The sequence below is a fragment of the Scardinius erythrophthalmus genome (assembly GCF_964197995.2).
Source record: "Scardinius erythrophthalmus genome assembly, chromosome: 10".
NCBI lineage: Eukaryota > Metazoa > Chordata > Actinopteri > Cypriniformes > Leuciscidae > Scardinius > Scardinius erythrophthalmus.
In genome coordinates, this window is record NC_138230.1 from 25340296 (window position 1) to 25358423 (window position 18128).

General features: G+C 38.6%; 1 protein-coding gene across 1 annotated transcript in view; it reads right to left on the reverse strand.

Moving 5' to 3' along the window:
* ptprua (protein tyrosine phosphatase receptor type Ua) overlaps positions 1–18128 on the reverse strand; it is a 446907-nt gene that overhangs the window by 46702 nt on the left and 382077 nt on the right. Inside the window, exons 17-18 of the mRNA XM_081375841.1 lie at positions 12693–12765; positions 12292–12368 (exon numbers count right to left, since the gene is read on the reverse strand). Of these exons, the coding sequence (XP_081231967.1) occupies positions 12292–12368; positions 12693–12765 (150 nt within the window). The remainder of the gene's footprint in view (positions 1–12291; positions 12369–12692; positions 12766–18128) is intronic.

The window sequence follows — 18128 nt, forward strand, 5'->3', positions numbered from 1 at the left end:
TTTCTTTAACCACATTAGGGTGCTGCTCGTCGTGGGACGAGCAGCGGGGTGGGAAAAACCAAGGATTCTCCCCCGGCCCTCCACCGGGGGAAGGAGCGGCCCTGCTACCGTCTCCTGGGAAGAACTCAATGCCATCTCTGAGCAGCCCGTCTCAGGAGCGCCGCTTGGCCTGGCGTTTAGTGGGGCACGGGGCGGGAGACAGGCGGTGCCACCCTCCTGCGACCTCCTCATGCTCTGGGCCAGTGAAGGCTCGAGGGGAGGAATCGCAGAGGGGCGGTGTCGGCGGGAAGCAGGCTAAGGAGACCGCACGGACAGATGACAGTCGGTGCAGAAGGTCCTCAGCCTGCTTATAGAGTGATCGAAGACTGTTGGGCGCAATCCTCAACCACACCGCCGACCAGGCTGCCCATCTCAAAAGTGCTGCTTAGGCTGGCGTGGCAGACTAAGGGGCGGAGACGGGCAGCACCGCCCTCCTGCGACTTGCTCCTGCTCAGGGCCGGTGAAGACCCGAGGGGAGCAGCCGCATGGAGGGGGCCTTGGCGGGAAGCAGACTAAGGAGACCGCACGGATGGATGACCATCGGTGCAGGACCCGAGTCTACTTCAGGTGGTCGAAGCCACACCGCCAAAGAGCCCAGCCCAGGACATGGGGGAGCTTAGAAAATGAACTCTCAGACACCACCACATCAACCTGGCTAAGCCCATGTCTGGACCACACTAGTGGACATCACCTGACCCAGGATCACGCAGGTACTGATGTCGCCTGAGCGAGGTCAGCAGTGTGCGTGGCAGAACAACCAGGCCGGGCATGGGAGGCATAGCGTCCCAGCATAGGGGCGTGGTTAGAGTTTCCGCGTTCTGCCAGGGTTGGCCAGGGAAGGACTAGCGTTCCACTGCGGCCGGTTTCGGACAGAACTCCCAGGACAGCACTGCATCGAAGGCGCAGGCGACACACAGCACTGCATGACCATGCCACGATAGTGACAGGGAACATACAGACCATGATCGCCGTGCGATCGAAAGCAGCGAAGGCGGAGGACACCCGCGGCCCGCGAAAGTCACGTGGACTCTCGCGGAGCGCAGGCGTCCTGATGCACGTCCGGGAGAAGCTTACAGAGCTCGGGGGGAGGGTGGGGCCACTCCAGCCGATGCTTTCAGCTGCCCAAGAAAGCATTGCTGACAGCTCTGGATCGGTCACGGCAACGATGGCACTCCCATGGGAGGCAACGCAGCGAAACTTAATTTCCAGAGGAATCAAGCCCGCCTTGTGATGCTGTGAATGCATGACACCATCCGCCAGAGCCCCGAATGAAACACTGGGTCCCCGAAAGAAACCAGGCACACACGGAAGCTCCACGGTTTGCGATGTGGAGGGGGGTGTGGCCCGAGGAATTGACTCGTCGGTTGTTGTGCAACACCGAACCCTCAGATCACCCTGGCCAACAGCCAAAGTATCCCTTCTCGAGGAAGAGATAAATTGGGGTGTGGCAGAGGGGACTCTACTCACATGGAGATCATTGTGTCTCGATCTATAAACATCGCGATGGTCATGTTCCCGCAATGAAAACATGACTCATCAACGAGCGCTGCCGAGCCTGATTAAGCCCAACACGCAAAACAGCGCTCGCGACCGTTAGGCAGATGAATCACGCACACACATCCAGGAAATAGAAAATACACGGGCGAACCGTCTTGAAAAAGACGTGCCACGTGCAGCTCTTTTAGAGAGTGGAAAAGCTCAGCAGAGTGCTGAAGCGCCCAGGGAGAAACACACTCACTGTCGGCAGATTACTGCACAAATCAGCAGCAGGAAATGCGATCTCGCTGGAACACGCCGTCACACCAACACACTGAAGAGCCGCTCGTCTCGAAGAGATTTGAGATGACACTCAGAAGGCTTGTGGAGTGAAGTACTGAACTTGGCTCCGAAGCAAAAACATATCTGCATGTTGCCAGCGCACTTCCTTATATACCCCCAGGGTGGGGCGGAGTTACGCTATGCAAATTCAGCAGACCCATGGCATTTCTTTGCCATTGGCTCGTTTTATATACTCGAAGGTGATAGGATTTCTAAGCGAAACCCCATTCGTCGTCATCCGACGTAACTCGGAGTGACAACGAAAGGGAACACTTATGCATTGAGAAGGCGGCCAAACTACACTGAATGGCCAAGTGATGCTGACATAATTTGGGTCTGTGACAATGGCTCAGATTCTGTGGAAAGATCAATTTGTATATAATTTGCAGGTTGGAAACAATTTTCAGTTGCCACTTTAAGTGAATTAGTTCCAGCTGACGCTGTAAAAGGAGGGCAGATGTAAACACTACAGGATGACAGAAATTACGTGTTTTTATTTAAAATAAAACAACTTTCTATGCTTATATTGCTTATATTTTATGCTTGCAAATTGGTGCCTTTTTTTTCTTATAGGCCGCAACGGCTCCTTGATTGTATATTATTTTTTTTTTTTGTCTAGAGCACTGTGTTATTTTCGTTTATTAATGTATATAAGACTTGAAACAATCTGTATTGCTATACAATTAAATGTGACTTGACTATAAATAATAATAGTTATTTTACCATGAAACACAAACAGTGTTCTACAACACAAGCACAAACTCAGTTCTGCTGTTTACCATACAGGGAAAAGCAGGGCGTTCACTGGCAGTCGTGTTCAGTTGCAATTTTGCTTGGTTCAATATACAAATATAATTATATTATATATCAGTATATCAGGATTTGAAACCAACCCCTAAGCATTAACAAAATTACACCACTAGACTATCATGACTAGTGGGAAGAAGTGCCAGAAGATTGCTGTCCCCTCAGTCACTTTTATGGTCCCATGACTTAGAAGCTAGCAGCTTGTTTAGACAGCAGAGTTAGAAAAATAACTTATAACTGAAATATTTATCTTCTATTCTTAAAACTTGTGTTCAGAAAGTTTATGGTTGATTTTAGTGCTTGCAATGTCTTGCTGTTGTCAGAAATCAATAGATGATTTTTCTGTAAGGAGCAGGGCGGCTTTATAAGTATAATGAACCTTTATCTGCTCTTGAGAAATGAATCTGCTCACTCGCCCACACAGCACCTCTGCCCCTGTGTGTGTGAATGTGTGGGGTTGGTCTTTGCTTTTAGGGTTGGAAAGCTTAGTCTCAAAGGTTATGCCCGAGTTGATTCTCCAATAGTCAAAATGTAAACTGGCTATAAATGCTATGTCTATGTGAGCCTCAACGCTATATGGACCATGTAATGATAGAAATTGGTAGAGACTTTTCAATACTTCACTCTGACAGATGGCTCTGGCAAACTGCTTCAGGATATTTACACATGATATTGACGTGGAAATGTTAATGAATGTGAAAATACAACGCTGGATGTGTCCTTACAAGTCAAGACAAAGAATAATCTGTTATAAACAGGGTGTTTGTGAAGCACAACATTAAGAGTTTAGTTGTTTATGGTTGCCAAGCAATGTCACAACTTGCTGTATTAATAATTAAGTGAAATGTGCATGTCTCAAAAAGTTGTGGTGTGTGTACTAATTGCCAATGGCTTATAGCACAGTTCATCCAATCAGAGTTGACCTACCTGTTTTATAATGTTAGTATTACTGATTTTAAGTTTTTGTTAGTTTATTTTCGCACTGATGCCAGGTTTACCATTTCTTATCATTAATGAATAATCTAATCTTTTGGTTTGGGTTTGTAGTTTCAAAGAAAATAATTAAGAGCCTTTCATTTGTAAATTATTATTGTACATGCAATTACTATGCATCTAAAACTGGCATTGTGCTATTTTTGTATTTTAAAAATCTAAAATAATATCATGATCTGATACTTCTACTATGATATACAAGTATTAATTTTGTGTATTTTTTGTAAAACTTTGGCTATACTGCCCACCCTTGAAATGTCCATAATTAAGAACTTTTTCCACTCATCAACTCATACTTTAAATTGACAGCCCTACACACATAATGCGACAAATGGGGCCCCTTATTCACAATAGTGTGGGCCACACTGAGAATGTTATATAGGCTCACCCCTTAATTTATGTGTATGTATGATCTGCATTGTGTAGGATTTATTGATTTTTATTGGACACATAAAAAAAAATGCTCTGAATAAAATGCTCTGTCTCACTCATTAATTTCCTATGGGTGCCAAACTTTCCACGAAGGACCAAATAAGGAGTTTTTATTTTCAACCACTTAACATAAAAAAAAAATGTATATATATATATACATACAGTACCAGTCAAAAGTTTGGAAACATTACTATTTTAATGTTTTTGAAAGAAGTCTCTTATGCTCATCAAGCCTGCAGTAAAAAAAAAAAAAAAAAAAGTAATATTATGAAATATTATTACAATTTAAAATAACGGTTCTCTTTTTAGCGCAATTTTCCACCGGACAAAATTGCGATTGTTAACTCATGATTTCTGTTCTGTCTGTGCGCACCAATCTTGCACTTCTATCTACTCCTCAACCAGACCACCTAGAGACTTCGGGTTTTCGGCATTATGTTAAGGAAGGTCTAATCTCGGGAACGCACAAAAAAAAATCCAGGAAAAGATTTACTATCTCTTAGTGTTGTGATCCCATGACGTGAGAAAATTGCGCTAAAACACTCACTGAGTTTTTATTACTTGTTTAATATACTTTAAAATGTAATTTATTTTTGTGATGCAAAGCTGAATTTTCATCAGCAAGTACTCCAGTCTTTGGTGTCTTATGATCCTTCAGAAATCATTCTAATATGCTGATTTATGATCAATGTTGGAAACAGTTGTGCTGCTTAATATTTTTTTTTATAACCTGAGATACTTTTTTCAGGATTATTTGATGAATAAAAAGAACTGTATTTATTTAGAATAGAAATCTTTTGTAACAATATACACTACTGTTCAAAAGTTTGGGAACAATAACGCCCTACGGCCTCCTCCACGTCTCCTGATGTACTGGCCTGTCTCCTGGTAGCGCCTCCATGCTCTGGACACTACGCTGACAGACACAGCAAACCTTCTTGCCACAGCTCGCATTGATGTGCCATTCTGGATGAGCTGCACTACCTGAGCCACTTGTGTGGGTTGTAGACTCTGTCTCATGCTACCACTAGAGTGAAAGCACCGCCAGCATTCAAAAGTGACCAAAACATCAGCCAGGAAGCATAGGAACTGAGAAGTGGTCTGTGGTCACCACCTGCAGAACCACTCCTTTATTGGGGGTGTCTTGCTAATTGCCTATAATTTCCACCTGTTGTCTATTCCATTTGCACAGCAGCATTTGAAATTGATTGTCAATCAGTGTTGCTTCCTAAGTGGACAGTTTGATTTCACAGAAGTGTGATTGACTTGGAGTTACATTGTGTTGTTTAAGTGTTCCCTTTATTTTTTTGAGCAGTGTATATATATATACACATTTCACATATACATCATGTCTCTCCTGGACGGCTGTCCGTGGGAGATTCCCATTAGGAGGGATCTTCGATCTCAAGCAGGGGGCAACATTTATCACCCCCAAACAGAGAAATGAAAAATGTGGGTTTGGCCCCTGAGGGGAACCAATCCTTGAACTATGGTCTCTCAACCGAAGTTGTTGAGACCATTTTAAACTCCAGAGCTCTTCACTTTATGGTACAGAGAGCGCTGGTTGGACCGACTTAACTGCCCAATTGGTTCAGTGGTGAAGTTCTTTCGTGACTGCCTATCTGCTTATCCCACTCCACTTTGAAAGTTTATGTATTGCTGCTTACCATGCACCTTTAGGTAGTGATTCATTGCGGAGACACCCTCTAGTGTCCTGTTTCCTATGGGGTGCTATGAAGCTGAGGCCTGCAAGTTATTCGAGAGTTCCGGCCTAGGATGTGGCCATTGTTTTAGAGGATTTGTTAATGACAACCTTTGAGCCTATTGAGTCAGCTTCAGGGAAATTTAAGATCTCTTAAGATGGTGTTCTTATTTCACTAAAAAGTGTAGGAGATCTGCAGGCTCTGTCTGTTGCCTCCTCCTGCCTAGAGTTTGCTCCAGGCATGGTAAAAGCTTTTATTCATTCTAGACTGTGTTGTGTGCCTAAGGCCCCTTTAAGATGGCATACAAAGAGAAGGTCAACTTGCTTTTCCAATTTAGGGCTCTTAATTGTTACGTCTACCTCTCTTCTAAGTGGTGTAAATCTGACCAATTGTTGGCTGTTTTGGTTCACCAAGATGGGGTTCCTCAGCATCTAAGCATGGCATAAGCAAGTGGATTGTAGAGGCTATCTCTGTGGCTTACGAGGTGTGTGGTCTTCCTTTGCCTCTAGTCATTAGAGCCCACTCTACGAGGATTATGGCAGCCTTTAGGCATTGTTATCAGGGGTTTCCTTTCAGAAGGTTTGTGATGCAGCAAGCTGGGCCTCTCCACACAGCTTCATCAAATTGTAAAGCCAGGATATAGAGTCCACTTCAGGATCCAAAGTGCTTGAGACCTTAGTTTGTACTCTCTATGATTCACACATAGTCAGGTATTTGAATGTATGGCATAGTGGGTATGAACATTCCCATCAACATTCTGATGCAACGTTCAGTTCCCTCAACAGGGAAAGTCTCAGTTATGACTGTTACCCTGGTTCCCCGAGAGAGGAACAAGACGCTGTCATGCAGTCATCCGTCAAAGGACAACATCTCATCAATGATATTGGAGTGAGTTCACCCGCTCTTCAGATGGAGTCACGCAGAAGTGTTCCCCATAGTGTCAACATTCGGACACAATGTCTCGTTCCCTTCTCAAGGAACCAGGGTTACAGTCGTAACCAAGACATTTTACAATTGGTTTGATAGAAAACCAAGAAGTCCATTAGAAGTAATTTGTACTTTCACTGAACGCTAACATGCACGGATACTACAACATACTAAAGATACACATGATCAGAATGAAACAAGCGTCTGGTAAAATGCAGACAATTTGACAGAGATTAATCTGTTCAACCCCAAGAAACAGAGAAAATGAATGGCAGCAAAAGCTTCAGAAAATGACAAGGACAAAGCAACAAGATAGCCTAACACAAAACTCTTTCAGAAGAAAAAAAATCTAAAGAAAAGATTTTGAGAAATGTCAGACTTCCTAGCTGTATTTTATCTACAGCCTTAGGAGAAAGCCGCAATACTGAATATTTCAACATTCATTTCCTTAATTTCCCTTCCTTTTATTTGTGCAGAAATAAAATCACATAAAGAAAATTAATGTATGAATAACAAAGAAACCCAGCAAGCAATTTTGTATTTAAAAGATGTCTAATAGCCATCCAAACACAGCCCAGATGTCTAGGCTGAAAAAAAGGCAAAATTTGGGCTGTCAGTGAAAATTTAAAAGACGTCTAAACCCTAGCCCAATAATAGACACGTAATCAATTAGATAAAGACGTGTGTGTGTGTGTGTGTGTGTGTGTGTGTGTGTGTGTGTGTGTGTGTGTGTGTGTGTGTGTGTGTGTGTAGCTGCTGAAGGACATCAGCCAGAAGCAGCGCGACCCGCGAGAGAAGAAATAAAACCAAACACATTGTAATTGCTGTTTACTTTGCTTACATGATGGAATATCATACGCCTCGCAAGTTATTTTGGTAAAAAACGATATGTGACCAAATTCAAGGTTATTTTGGCTAGAAGTGGGTTACTCATAGCTCATAGACTATGTCGGGTCTATAGTTAACCTAGATGGTGAAATGACGGCTATTGCTTGCTGGGAAGTGAATCTGCTATAATGAAGGTAAAATGAACTACCCCCCCCCCCCCCCAATATTCTACATAATAGTTAATTGTTTTGAAATTTATTTATTTATTTTAATCAAACCTCACTATTCTTAGATGTTAAACCCTAACTGTTCCTTTATCTTCATGGGGACCATGTGTAAAACATCCAGCTTAATGGCATAAAACTGTACGGTATATAATCACATAAAACATGATATGTATAAATTGTTTTATAACATATTGCGAAAACACATTTTTGTCCAATATATGGTTTATTCTAGATTTCAGAAGCCATGAGAGTAATTTTAAAGACCCCATGAAATCAAAAGGGTTTTTATTTCATTTCTGTTAGTTTTAAGATCATCTATAGCATATGTGATGTGTGTACAGTATATGTGATATCCAACTAATGGATATCACATATACTGTAGATGATCTCAAAACTAACAGAAATGAAATAAAACCCCTTTTGATTTCATGGGGTCTTTAAAATCCCACTTTTTGTTTCAATAAAAAATGTCAACAGAAAAAAAAAAACTGTTTGTAAAACAATTTCAGGGGTTGTTTAAAGCTTAGCCTGTAAGGTTCTGAGTTACAGGGGATGATGCAATGAGATCATATAAAGACACAATAAACTCAACAACATAGACAGAAAAGGGCTTGAGAAAGAAAAGGTCTGAGCACAGAGCCATGATAGTAGAATAAATGAGTCATGGACAGATGATAGGAAGACAGGAAAAAGATAAGTACTTACTTCTCTGTTTATCCGAATCTAAGAGATCCCAGACACAGAGAAATGGGTGAAAGAAGAGAGAAAGAGAAACAGGCTAATTAAGATGATTAGAAAAAGAGGAAATAATAAATACTCCATACTAACCACCTGCAGTGAGGAAATCACTTCAGACTAACTGCAAATTACAGTTCAGATAAGTTGCCATGCATTGTCCCAGAAAAAAAACAAAAAAAAAAAAAAAATCCTCATATAGTCTCTTGTTCAGCTCTTTATTTTTTTTTTTAATTTATCTGTTTTGGGCACACAGTTAATAAACGTGTGAAAAAAGGTGTATTTTGTAAATTACTGTATCATATTTCTATTTCATGCAGACTAAGAGTGGGGAAGTTTAGGGGGCTAACAATTTGAAATATTACATTTCAATTCAGGGACCCACAGTCCAATTTTAAAACTATTCTCAATGCTTCTAAATTTTTAGAAGCCCAGGTGTGCAAATATTTGATGAGTTTAAATGTATAGTTCACCCAACATTCTGTCATCATTTACTCACCCTCAAATTGTTCCAAACCTGTATGGGTTTCTTTGTTCTGCTGAACACAAAATAAGATATTTTGAAGAATTTGGGTAAGCAAACAATATGGAAGTCAATGGGGCTCATCAACTGACATTCTTCAAAATATCTTCTTTTGTGTCCAGCAGAACAACAAAATTCATATAGGTTTGGAACAACTTGAGGGTGAATAAATATTCAATTTTTTTGAGGGGGGGGGGGGGGGGGGGCTATCCCTTTAAGGTGACTTTCGTCCATATCTTCCACAAATAAGATGTCTGTTATGCCATGAAATGCAGTCACATCAGAGCCACATTCAATTTTGTTATTGTCAATTAACATACACTGTTTTCTGACTTTTGAACAAACTGACTTTTGAACAAGTGACAGTGTGCAGTATCTTTCATTAGTGATTTATGTGCACTGAAAAAAAGGTAACCTACAAATGTGCTACATGTGGTTTCATCTAAAATAAAAAGATTTTATTGAAATCAAAAAAGCTATTTAGCATTACTGAATCAATTCCAATACAGTATAGTTTACACAAAGAAAACTAGATTTAAGAGTCAGATCAGGTAGAAAAAAAGCTATTTATGGTAATAATTGCAGGTTACTGCTTTTTACAGTGTAAATAAATCCATTATATTAAAATATAATGTTCATTACACTGAAATTTGGTCTATTGTTTTGTGCAAGACAAAATACAAATTGAAATTAAAACTTAACTAAAGTTAAACTTTTGTGAAGGTTCTTGTGCATGTTTGTTCATCTAAGTGTGCTTTTTTATGATATAAATGTCACTGCCAAATTACTATGTGTTCTGTTTTTGCACTGGATCGGTACAGAATCATTTGAGAAACAATCATTTGTGAATCCTTTGATCCCCCACTCTGTATATGGCATCCATTTAAAAAAAAAAAAAAAAAAAAAAACAACATGCTAAAAGTATTTGAACCTCACTTCTTCAGTGTTATATATATATACACTCACCTAAAGGATTATTAGGAACACCATACTAATACTGTGTTTGACCCCCTTTCGCCTTCAGAATTGCCTTAATTCTACGTGGCATTGATTCAACAAGGTGCTGAAAGCATTCTTTAGAAATGTTGGCCCATATTGATAAGATAGCATCTTGTAGTTGATGGAGATTTGTGGGATGCACATCCAGGGCACGAAGCTCCCGTTCCACCACATCCCAAAGATGTTCTATTGGGTTGAGATCTGGTGACTGTGGGGGCCATTTTAGTACAGTGAACTCATTGTCATGTTCAAGAAACCAATTTGAAATGATTCGAGCTTTGTGACATGGTGCATTATCCTGCTGGAAGTAGCCATCAGAGGATGGGTACATGGTGGTCATAAAGGGATGGACATGGTCAGAAACAATGCTCAGGTAGGCCGTGGCATTTAAACGATGCCCAATTGGCACTAAGGGGCCTAAAGTGTGCCAAGAAAACATCCCCCACACCATTACACCACCACCACCAGCCTGCACAGTGGTAACAAGGCATGATGGATCCATAATCTCATTCTGTTTACGCCAAATTCTGACTCTACCATCTGAATGTCTCAACAGAAATTGAGACTCATCAGACCAGGCAACATTTTTCCAGTCTTCAACTGTCCAATTTTGGTGAGCTCATGCAAATAGTAGCCTCTTTTTCCTATTTGTAGTGGAGATGAGTGGTACCCGGTGGGGTCTTCTGCTGTTGTAGCCCATCCGCCTCAAGGTTGTGCGTGTTGTGGCTTCACAAATGCTTTGCTGCATACCTCGGTTGTAATGAGTGGTTATTTCAGTCAAAGTTGCTCTTCTATCAGCTTGAATCAGTCTGCCCATTCTCCTCTGACCTCTAGCATCAACAAGGCATTTTCGCCCACAGGACTGCCCCATACTGGATGTTTTTCCCTTTTCACACCATTCTTTGTAAACCCTAGAAATGGTTGTGCGTAAAAATCCCAGTAACTGAGCAGATTGTGAAATACTCAGACCAGCCCGTCTGGCACCAACAACCATGCCACGCTCAAAATTGCTTAAATCACCTTTCTTTCCCATTCTGACGTTCAGTTTGGAGTTCAGGAGATTGTCTTGACCAGGACCACACCCCTAAATGCATTGAAGCAACTGCCATGTGATTGGTTGTTTAGATAATTGCATTAATGAGAAATTGAACAGGTGTTCCTAATAATCTTTTAGGTGAGTGTGTATGCATATATATATATATATATATATATATATATATATATATATATATATATATATATATATACATATATATATATATATATATATATATATATATTTATATATATGTGTATATATGACAGTAGAGAAAATCTATTCAAAAGAGAAGTATTCACTGCTCTTAACTTGCATCAAAGCGTTAATATTGATTCGCATTTAAGAATCAAAAAGTCAATCCATATTTTTGTAATCATATGTGGATTGACTTTTTGATTCTTGAGTGCAAATCACTATTGAGGAGTAGAAGAAAATCAAGATACCTGGTCCTTATAAAAGTGGAATGACAAAGTTTTGCATTCTAGTATACAAACCTCTATAATCAGGCACTCTTTTTCATCACTCAAGTACAACCCAACCAGAAAGAGCAATTCTAGTCTGTTCATTTTGCAAGTGCTGGTCATAACAAAAGTGGCTTCAGCCTTAAATAGAAATTCAAAACCATAATAAAAACTCAGAGCCTTAAAGAAATTGACAAAACACCTAAACGTTAGTCCTGATGTATTTAGACTCTTTCAAACTGCAGAGGTTTTGATTGCTCAATTCCAATGGATAACCTTCCAACTAAAAGATGACACAAAATGGATTTCCTGAGACTCTAGCACAGATAGTTATAAAATTGATGCTTCTTATATGTTTGGAAGTCTTTATCTATCAAATGGTTAAAATTAAGAGTAAAGTGTTCAGAATCTGCCTGACAGGAAAGTGACTTGTGTTTAAGATTTGTGCTAACAAAACTTTCTGGGGAAAGAAAAGACACATCTGCACTAAAATCAAATGTTTGACAGGCTTTTAGGGAGGCAGGACAATGCAGTTATAATATGGGATCGTAACCAATAGCTGAAATACTGAAATAAAACAACAAGTGTCAAAACTAGACAGCACATTAATCAATGTGCAGCGCTCTCAGCGAGGAAACGAATTGCGGTATAAACGTGTTATGTGTAACCTTTGTTTAATGAAAGCAGGAGTGAGATAAACACATGTATATAGATGGAGGAGTGAAGAAAGGAGCACAAAGAGGAAAACAGAAAAACTTACATCAATGTAGTTTGCATTGACATAGTCTGAGTTAGGATCAGCCAGGAGAGAATGCATTTTGACACGGTGGCGGTCTTCTGTTTGGGATAAGAAAAATTAAGAACAATGCTAGTCAGAAATAATAATAATAATAATAATAATAATAATAATAACAACAATAAAAATAATAATGCTGTTTCAAAACCTGGTCAGCCACCTACCTTGACTACAACTTGGCAACATCTTTGACATGATAACTCTGCTCTATTTTAAATAAACATTTTACCCAATATTTGTGTATGTTATGTATATTATGCATATTAAAGTACCAAGCCATTATCTTAGCAACATGTGCTAACAGGAAACTATATATAACTATAACATCAAACTATACTATAATCATTACTGTGAATAACACTTACGACCCAAAAGAGTGTCGTGTCGGCCCTTGGTCTTGTCCTTCTTTTCATTTATGTCCCAGCCATCAAAAAAACTCTACAAATACAAGCAGATATATTCAAATGATCATAGTGAGTTGGACATCACATCAACTATATATAGCCTACTATCAATAAAAAGTCTGTGGCCATAAATTGATCAAAAGTGACATTAAAGACTTAATAATGTTACAAAAGATTTAAAATTTCAAATAAATATTGCTCTTCATTATTATTTTATTGTATTTAAAATGTATGTGTATGTACATTTATTTGCATTCATGGCAGCATATTTTTTTATCATATGATGATCAAACGATGAAGAAGAACTTCACGCAAATTGCGATCAGCACTAAATTTGGGGCCATGTTTGTAGTATTACCTCATTTGCATAATTCCTTTAGTGAAGCTGGTAAAACAACACAGACAACACATGCAAATGAATTAAGCTATCAGTGTGCAAATAATTCTTAATGAATGCTTTCTTCTTCATCCATTGGGGTCTTGATTGAAATTGTACAGCACATATTTAACGGCACCCATTGTGAGATGGGCACCAGATATAGCTTTGCATTCCTGTCACTTTAGCAGGTATTGTTTAGTAATGTATTTTGAATTTGAAAACACATCTCCCTTTGTCTATAAAAAGCATTGAACTTTCTTAGTGTCAAATTCAAGACAAGCAAGTAGCTGACAGTTTTCAGTACCTTCTGTTTGTGCATGTACACAGAAAGCTGTGAGCCTTGCCAACGTATTCCAGCTGTCTAAGTGCTTTCTAATGCCGCATCGTTTTTGAGCTAATGTGTGACAGCTGTTTAGCACACATTCCACCCCGAAAGCAGGTGAAGTGTAGCACCTGGCAATTACATCTAAATGACTGTAATTTAAAAAAGACCCCCCAAAATAAGTGCAAGTCACGTTTTCCCACTCGTCCATTAAGTCCCCTTCACTCTCACATTTTATCAAGTCAGATGCAGTTTACGAAGCAGATGCATAAATAGGATGCAGATGTTAATTTCTTGTTGGGCGCAGCACTTTTTTCAGGAGTATGTAAGTGATTTGCTTTGTTCTAAAACAAAAATAAAGATGGAGGCAGAAGTGATCAAATCAATAATGGTAAACCGAAGCCAAAGCATGTTCTCTTGACATGCAATTACTAATGAGGTTCATTCTCGTGTTTTATGCAGCACGTTTGAGCTTCTGCAAGAACCAATGAGGTTCATTCTCGTGTGTTATGCAACACAATTAGACCCATTCAATTTTTTCACTGTATAGACAAAGGGCACTATTGATCAGTTTTTTTTTTTTTGTTTTTTTTTTACAGGTTTTACCGTAGCGTTTGTACAGTTAAAATTACAACCATTCTAAAATATTATCTAAACTTCTAGTTCCTTCCTGAGGTTTTGTGCTAACCAGTTGCAGCTGCAGTGAGAAATAAGCCGTTTCTTCAGTCACATTTATGTTGTAATGTGAACATAATACAGGTTACACGTTACTAAAAGTTTACCCACTACATTATAGAATCTATAAGAACAGAGTTCAGAGAGACACTGTATACTGTAACGGAGGTACATCTGTTGGGAAACAGTGTTGTGAAAGAAGCTGTGCCAGTGTCTGCTGGTCTTAGTTAGTTGGATTGTCTGCCAGAGGGAAGCTGTTAAAACAAGCAGTTACCAGGGCGGAAAATAATCTTCAATAATCTTTGTGGCCTGGTTCACTGTTCTGGCCATGTACAGCTCAGCCAGAGAGGGAATATTGCAGTGTTTTCTTTATCAGGACACCAAATAATACAGTATGCTGTATGTTTTTTGAACCACTTTTAGCAGAGTCAAACAATGACAGAAGAAGTAATTACAATTTCAGTGGTGTCTCTGAAGAACTGTATGGGACAAAGTTGTATCTGAGAAAGTACATGCATTGATGTGCTTTCTGACAGAAGTAATGTTCTTTTTTATCACATCTGAGAGTGAGATGAGAAGAATAATTTGCAGAATTAGTTCTACATTGACTGAAGAATCCCTGTTCACCTCAGAGGGTAGTGCTGGGGTGTGTTTCCTGAAATCAATGATGTTTTCAAAAGTCATAGGACATTTTCAGACACATAGATCCTTTGCTTTGTTCTGAAACAGGGACTTAAATTGTTACAATGGTGCAGTTTCTTCTTGGATCAGTACACTTTCACAAGGCAACATTTCAAAGTGTAGGCTACCAAACTGTGTCATCATTCTGGTATCTTTCTCTGTCTCCCTCTTCTGGTCACACACACACACACACACACACACACACACACACACACACACACACACACACACACACACACACACACACACACACACACACACACACACACACACACACACACACACACACACACACACACACACATTACCTCAGTTCACCTTTACTTATCCTCAGCTGTTTCTAGTTACTACTTGTCATCACGCTAATTCCTTCACACCTGTTCTTTGTTCTCTCTAATTGTGTTTGCTACTTCTAGCTTCCCTTTTTCCCTGCTTCTTTGCCAGATTATTTTCGTACGCTACTCATGCAAGAAGTCTTTTCTTACCTGCTGCCCGAGTCCTGTCCGTGTCCTATCTGAATCCTGTCCGTGTCCTATCTGAATCCTGTCCAAGTGCTGTCCGAGTCTACTCGAGTGCAAGACCGATCATTAATCCAGCCAGGCACAGGTCTATTTCTATCTGTTCTATAGTAACCATTTGTTCTGCACTCTGTCCAGCCTGCCGGTTGCTGACGAACTTCCAGAACATTCGCCTCTCCATCTGCTTGCCGCTATTTCTCATAAGAGATCAGAGGACAGTGCCGCTGGATCCCTTTCTCTGACTGTTTGCTGCTGCCTACTCAAGACGAGACTTTCTGTTACACGTTACTAGAATAGCTGCCTTGTTGGCGACATTTCTGTTATCTATCTAAGAAGAGGAGACCTTTTTCTGTTGAACTCACCTTTTCTCTAAATTAAAGAGACTGTTCCTCTACTTCGCTTTTGGGTCTTATCTTCCTCATCACAGACTGTTTATGCAAGTCGCATGCAAGTAAATCTGTCCTAAATTGGTCAGAACTGTTTACAGTAGGTAGTCAACCAGAATGCATATTACTGCCGCGCTAGCTGCCACGGCAAAGTCACCGCAGCAAAAATAAACCAGTCCCATTTCAAAGTCGTTCAAAGAAACATTTTGCAAAACAGTTGCAATTGCCGCATTTTGGAACGTAAGTGTGGCTAATGTCAATTAACAGTAAGGATGAAATACTAAAACTATGATAATTTCCAAATAAGCATACAACAAACATAAAAAAAAAAAAAAAAAAAAAAAGCTATTGATATTTGCTGTACAATAATGAAACAACCTACTATTTGGTGTAGTTGAAACTGCATGTTATAGTAATAGGCTAATTTTAATATTAAATAAAGAAAGACAATTTGGTTAATGTTGCTTAAACAAACGATACATACATATAGACTATTATTTGATTGAACAGTGAACTATTCTGTTTATAAAAAAAAAAAAACAGCACAACGTATTGTAAAAAAAATAACTTTTTATTTATTTCAGCAAGAATGAGACTGATTAAATATATATAAAAATAAACAAACAAAACAGAATAGAACAAACTTTTAGAACAAAAATAAAAATTAAATAGCCTATGCCTATTAGGCTACAACAGAATTGGTTGAATTTAACAAAAGCAAAAATGAAATAATTAATAGTACATTTTAAACCGAATAGAATAAACTTTTAGAACAGAAAAATAGAATCAAAAGTTAAAAATAGAGACGACAACAATATAGCCTATATTTCATAATGTAGACGTTGGTGGGCAACAGAAGCCTATTCTTCGGGGGAGCAGCACAAAAACAAACAAACAAACAAAAAATACACCAAAAGACCATCATATCTCGCAGTCAGTGAAAATAAATTAAGTGCAATGGCGCTGATTATTTTTACTATTCTATTGAGGAATGAGACGAATGAAGAGCGCTTCTCTCTCTACTTCTTGGCTTTCTAGTAAATTCGTGGTCAAGTGGTAGATCTTATGTTTCAATTATTTAGATGGCACGGGTTCAAATCCCGAACAAACATGGACTACTGTAAAAAAAAAAAAAAAAAAAAGATTTGTCTAGTTCTAATACTCTGTTAGAACATGTATTTTTATTTAATTATTTTTTTTGCTTATAGTTATAAAATAAAATGACCATGCATTTCCATTTCAATTCACATCTACATGCTCTCGAGCTTTGCTAATATTTTACCTTCATATTCAATCCCGCTGTAACTGCGCTGAATTTTGGGGAAACAAATATATGTTTTTGAAAGAAGTCTCTTATGCTCACCAAGGCTGCATTTATTTAATTTATTATTTAAAAAAAAAAAATAATAATATACATATATATATATATATTGTATAAGTCTACAAGCAATATTCTGTGCTTCTCTTAGATCCAGATGGCCATTTTAACCAACATCACAGACTGAATTGCTGGCCTCCTTATTAAACTGCTGTGGATCCAAGTGAGCAGAAGTGACTGATTTCAGATATGTAGAAAAAAGCATTCAAATTAGTGTAACTGGAGAGTAATTTATAACTGGATTTTTTTTATTTTTTTATTTTTTATTTTTTTTTAACTGGTACAATAAAAAGTTTCAAACAGTTTTGTACTGTACACAGACTGATTTGTTGAAAATGTCTGTGAAGATTGGATCCACGCTCAAAACATATTTAGGTCTATATTTACAATGTATGTATTTGTTAGTTATATACAGTGCTATGCATAAGTTTAGACACCCATGCTAAAGTTGACTAAAAAGAGGAATAAAAAATCATCTTTTGGAAATTGAACTTAATGCCTTAATTAAAAAAAAAATAGGAAAAATCCAACGTTTAAGGACACCAATTTTCTTTGTGAATGAATAATGTATCGTAAATAAATAAATAAATGTTCTTCCTTAAAATACAGGGTGCATAAGTCTGGACACCCCTATGTTAAATTCCCATAGAGGCAGGCAGATTTTTATTTTTAAAGGCCAGTTACTTCATGGATCCAGGATACTATGCAGCCTGATAAAGTTCCCTTGGCCTTTGGAATTAAAATAGCCCCACATCATCACATAGCCTTCACCATACCTAGAGATTGGCATGGAATACTTTCCATAAGATCATATCTCACTGCAAATCAAACCAGCTATTAGGCTAACTGAAATAAAACCATGCCAATCTCTATATTCATAATGAATCCTTAACTTTGAAATAAATATGATAAAATGTATACTTTAGTTTTTACAAAGAAAGATTACACTGGAAATATTGTTAAAATTTTAATTGTTGTTGTAATTGTATAACCTTTTTAATAAAAAAGCAAAAAAAAATATATATTATATATGTATATATACAAGGATAGATGTAAAC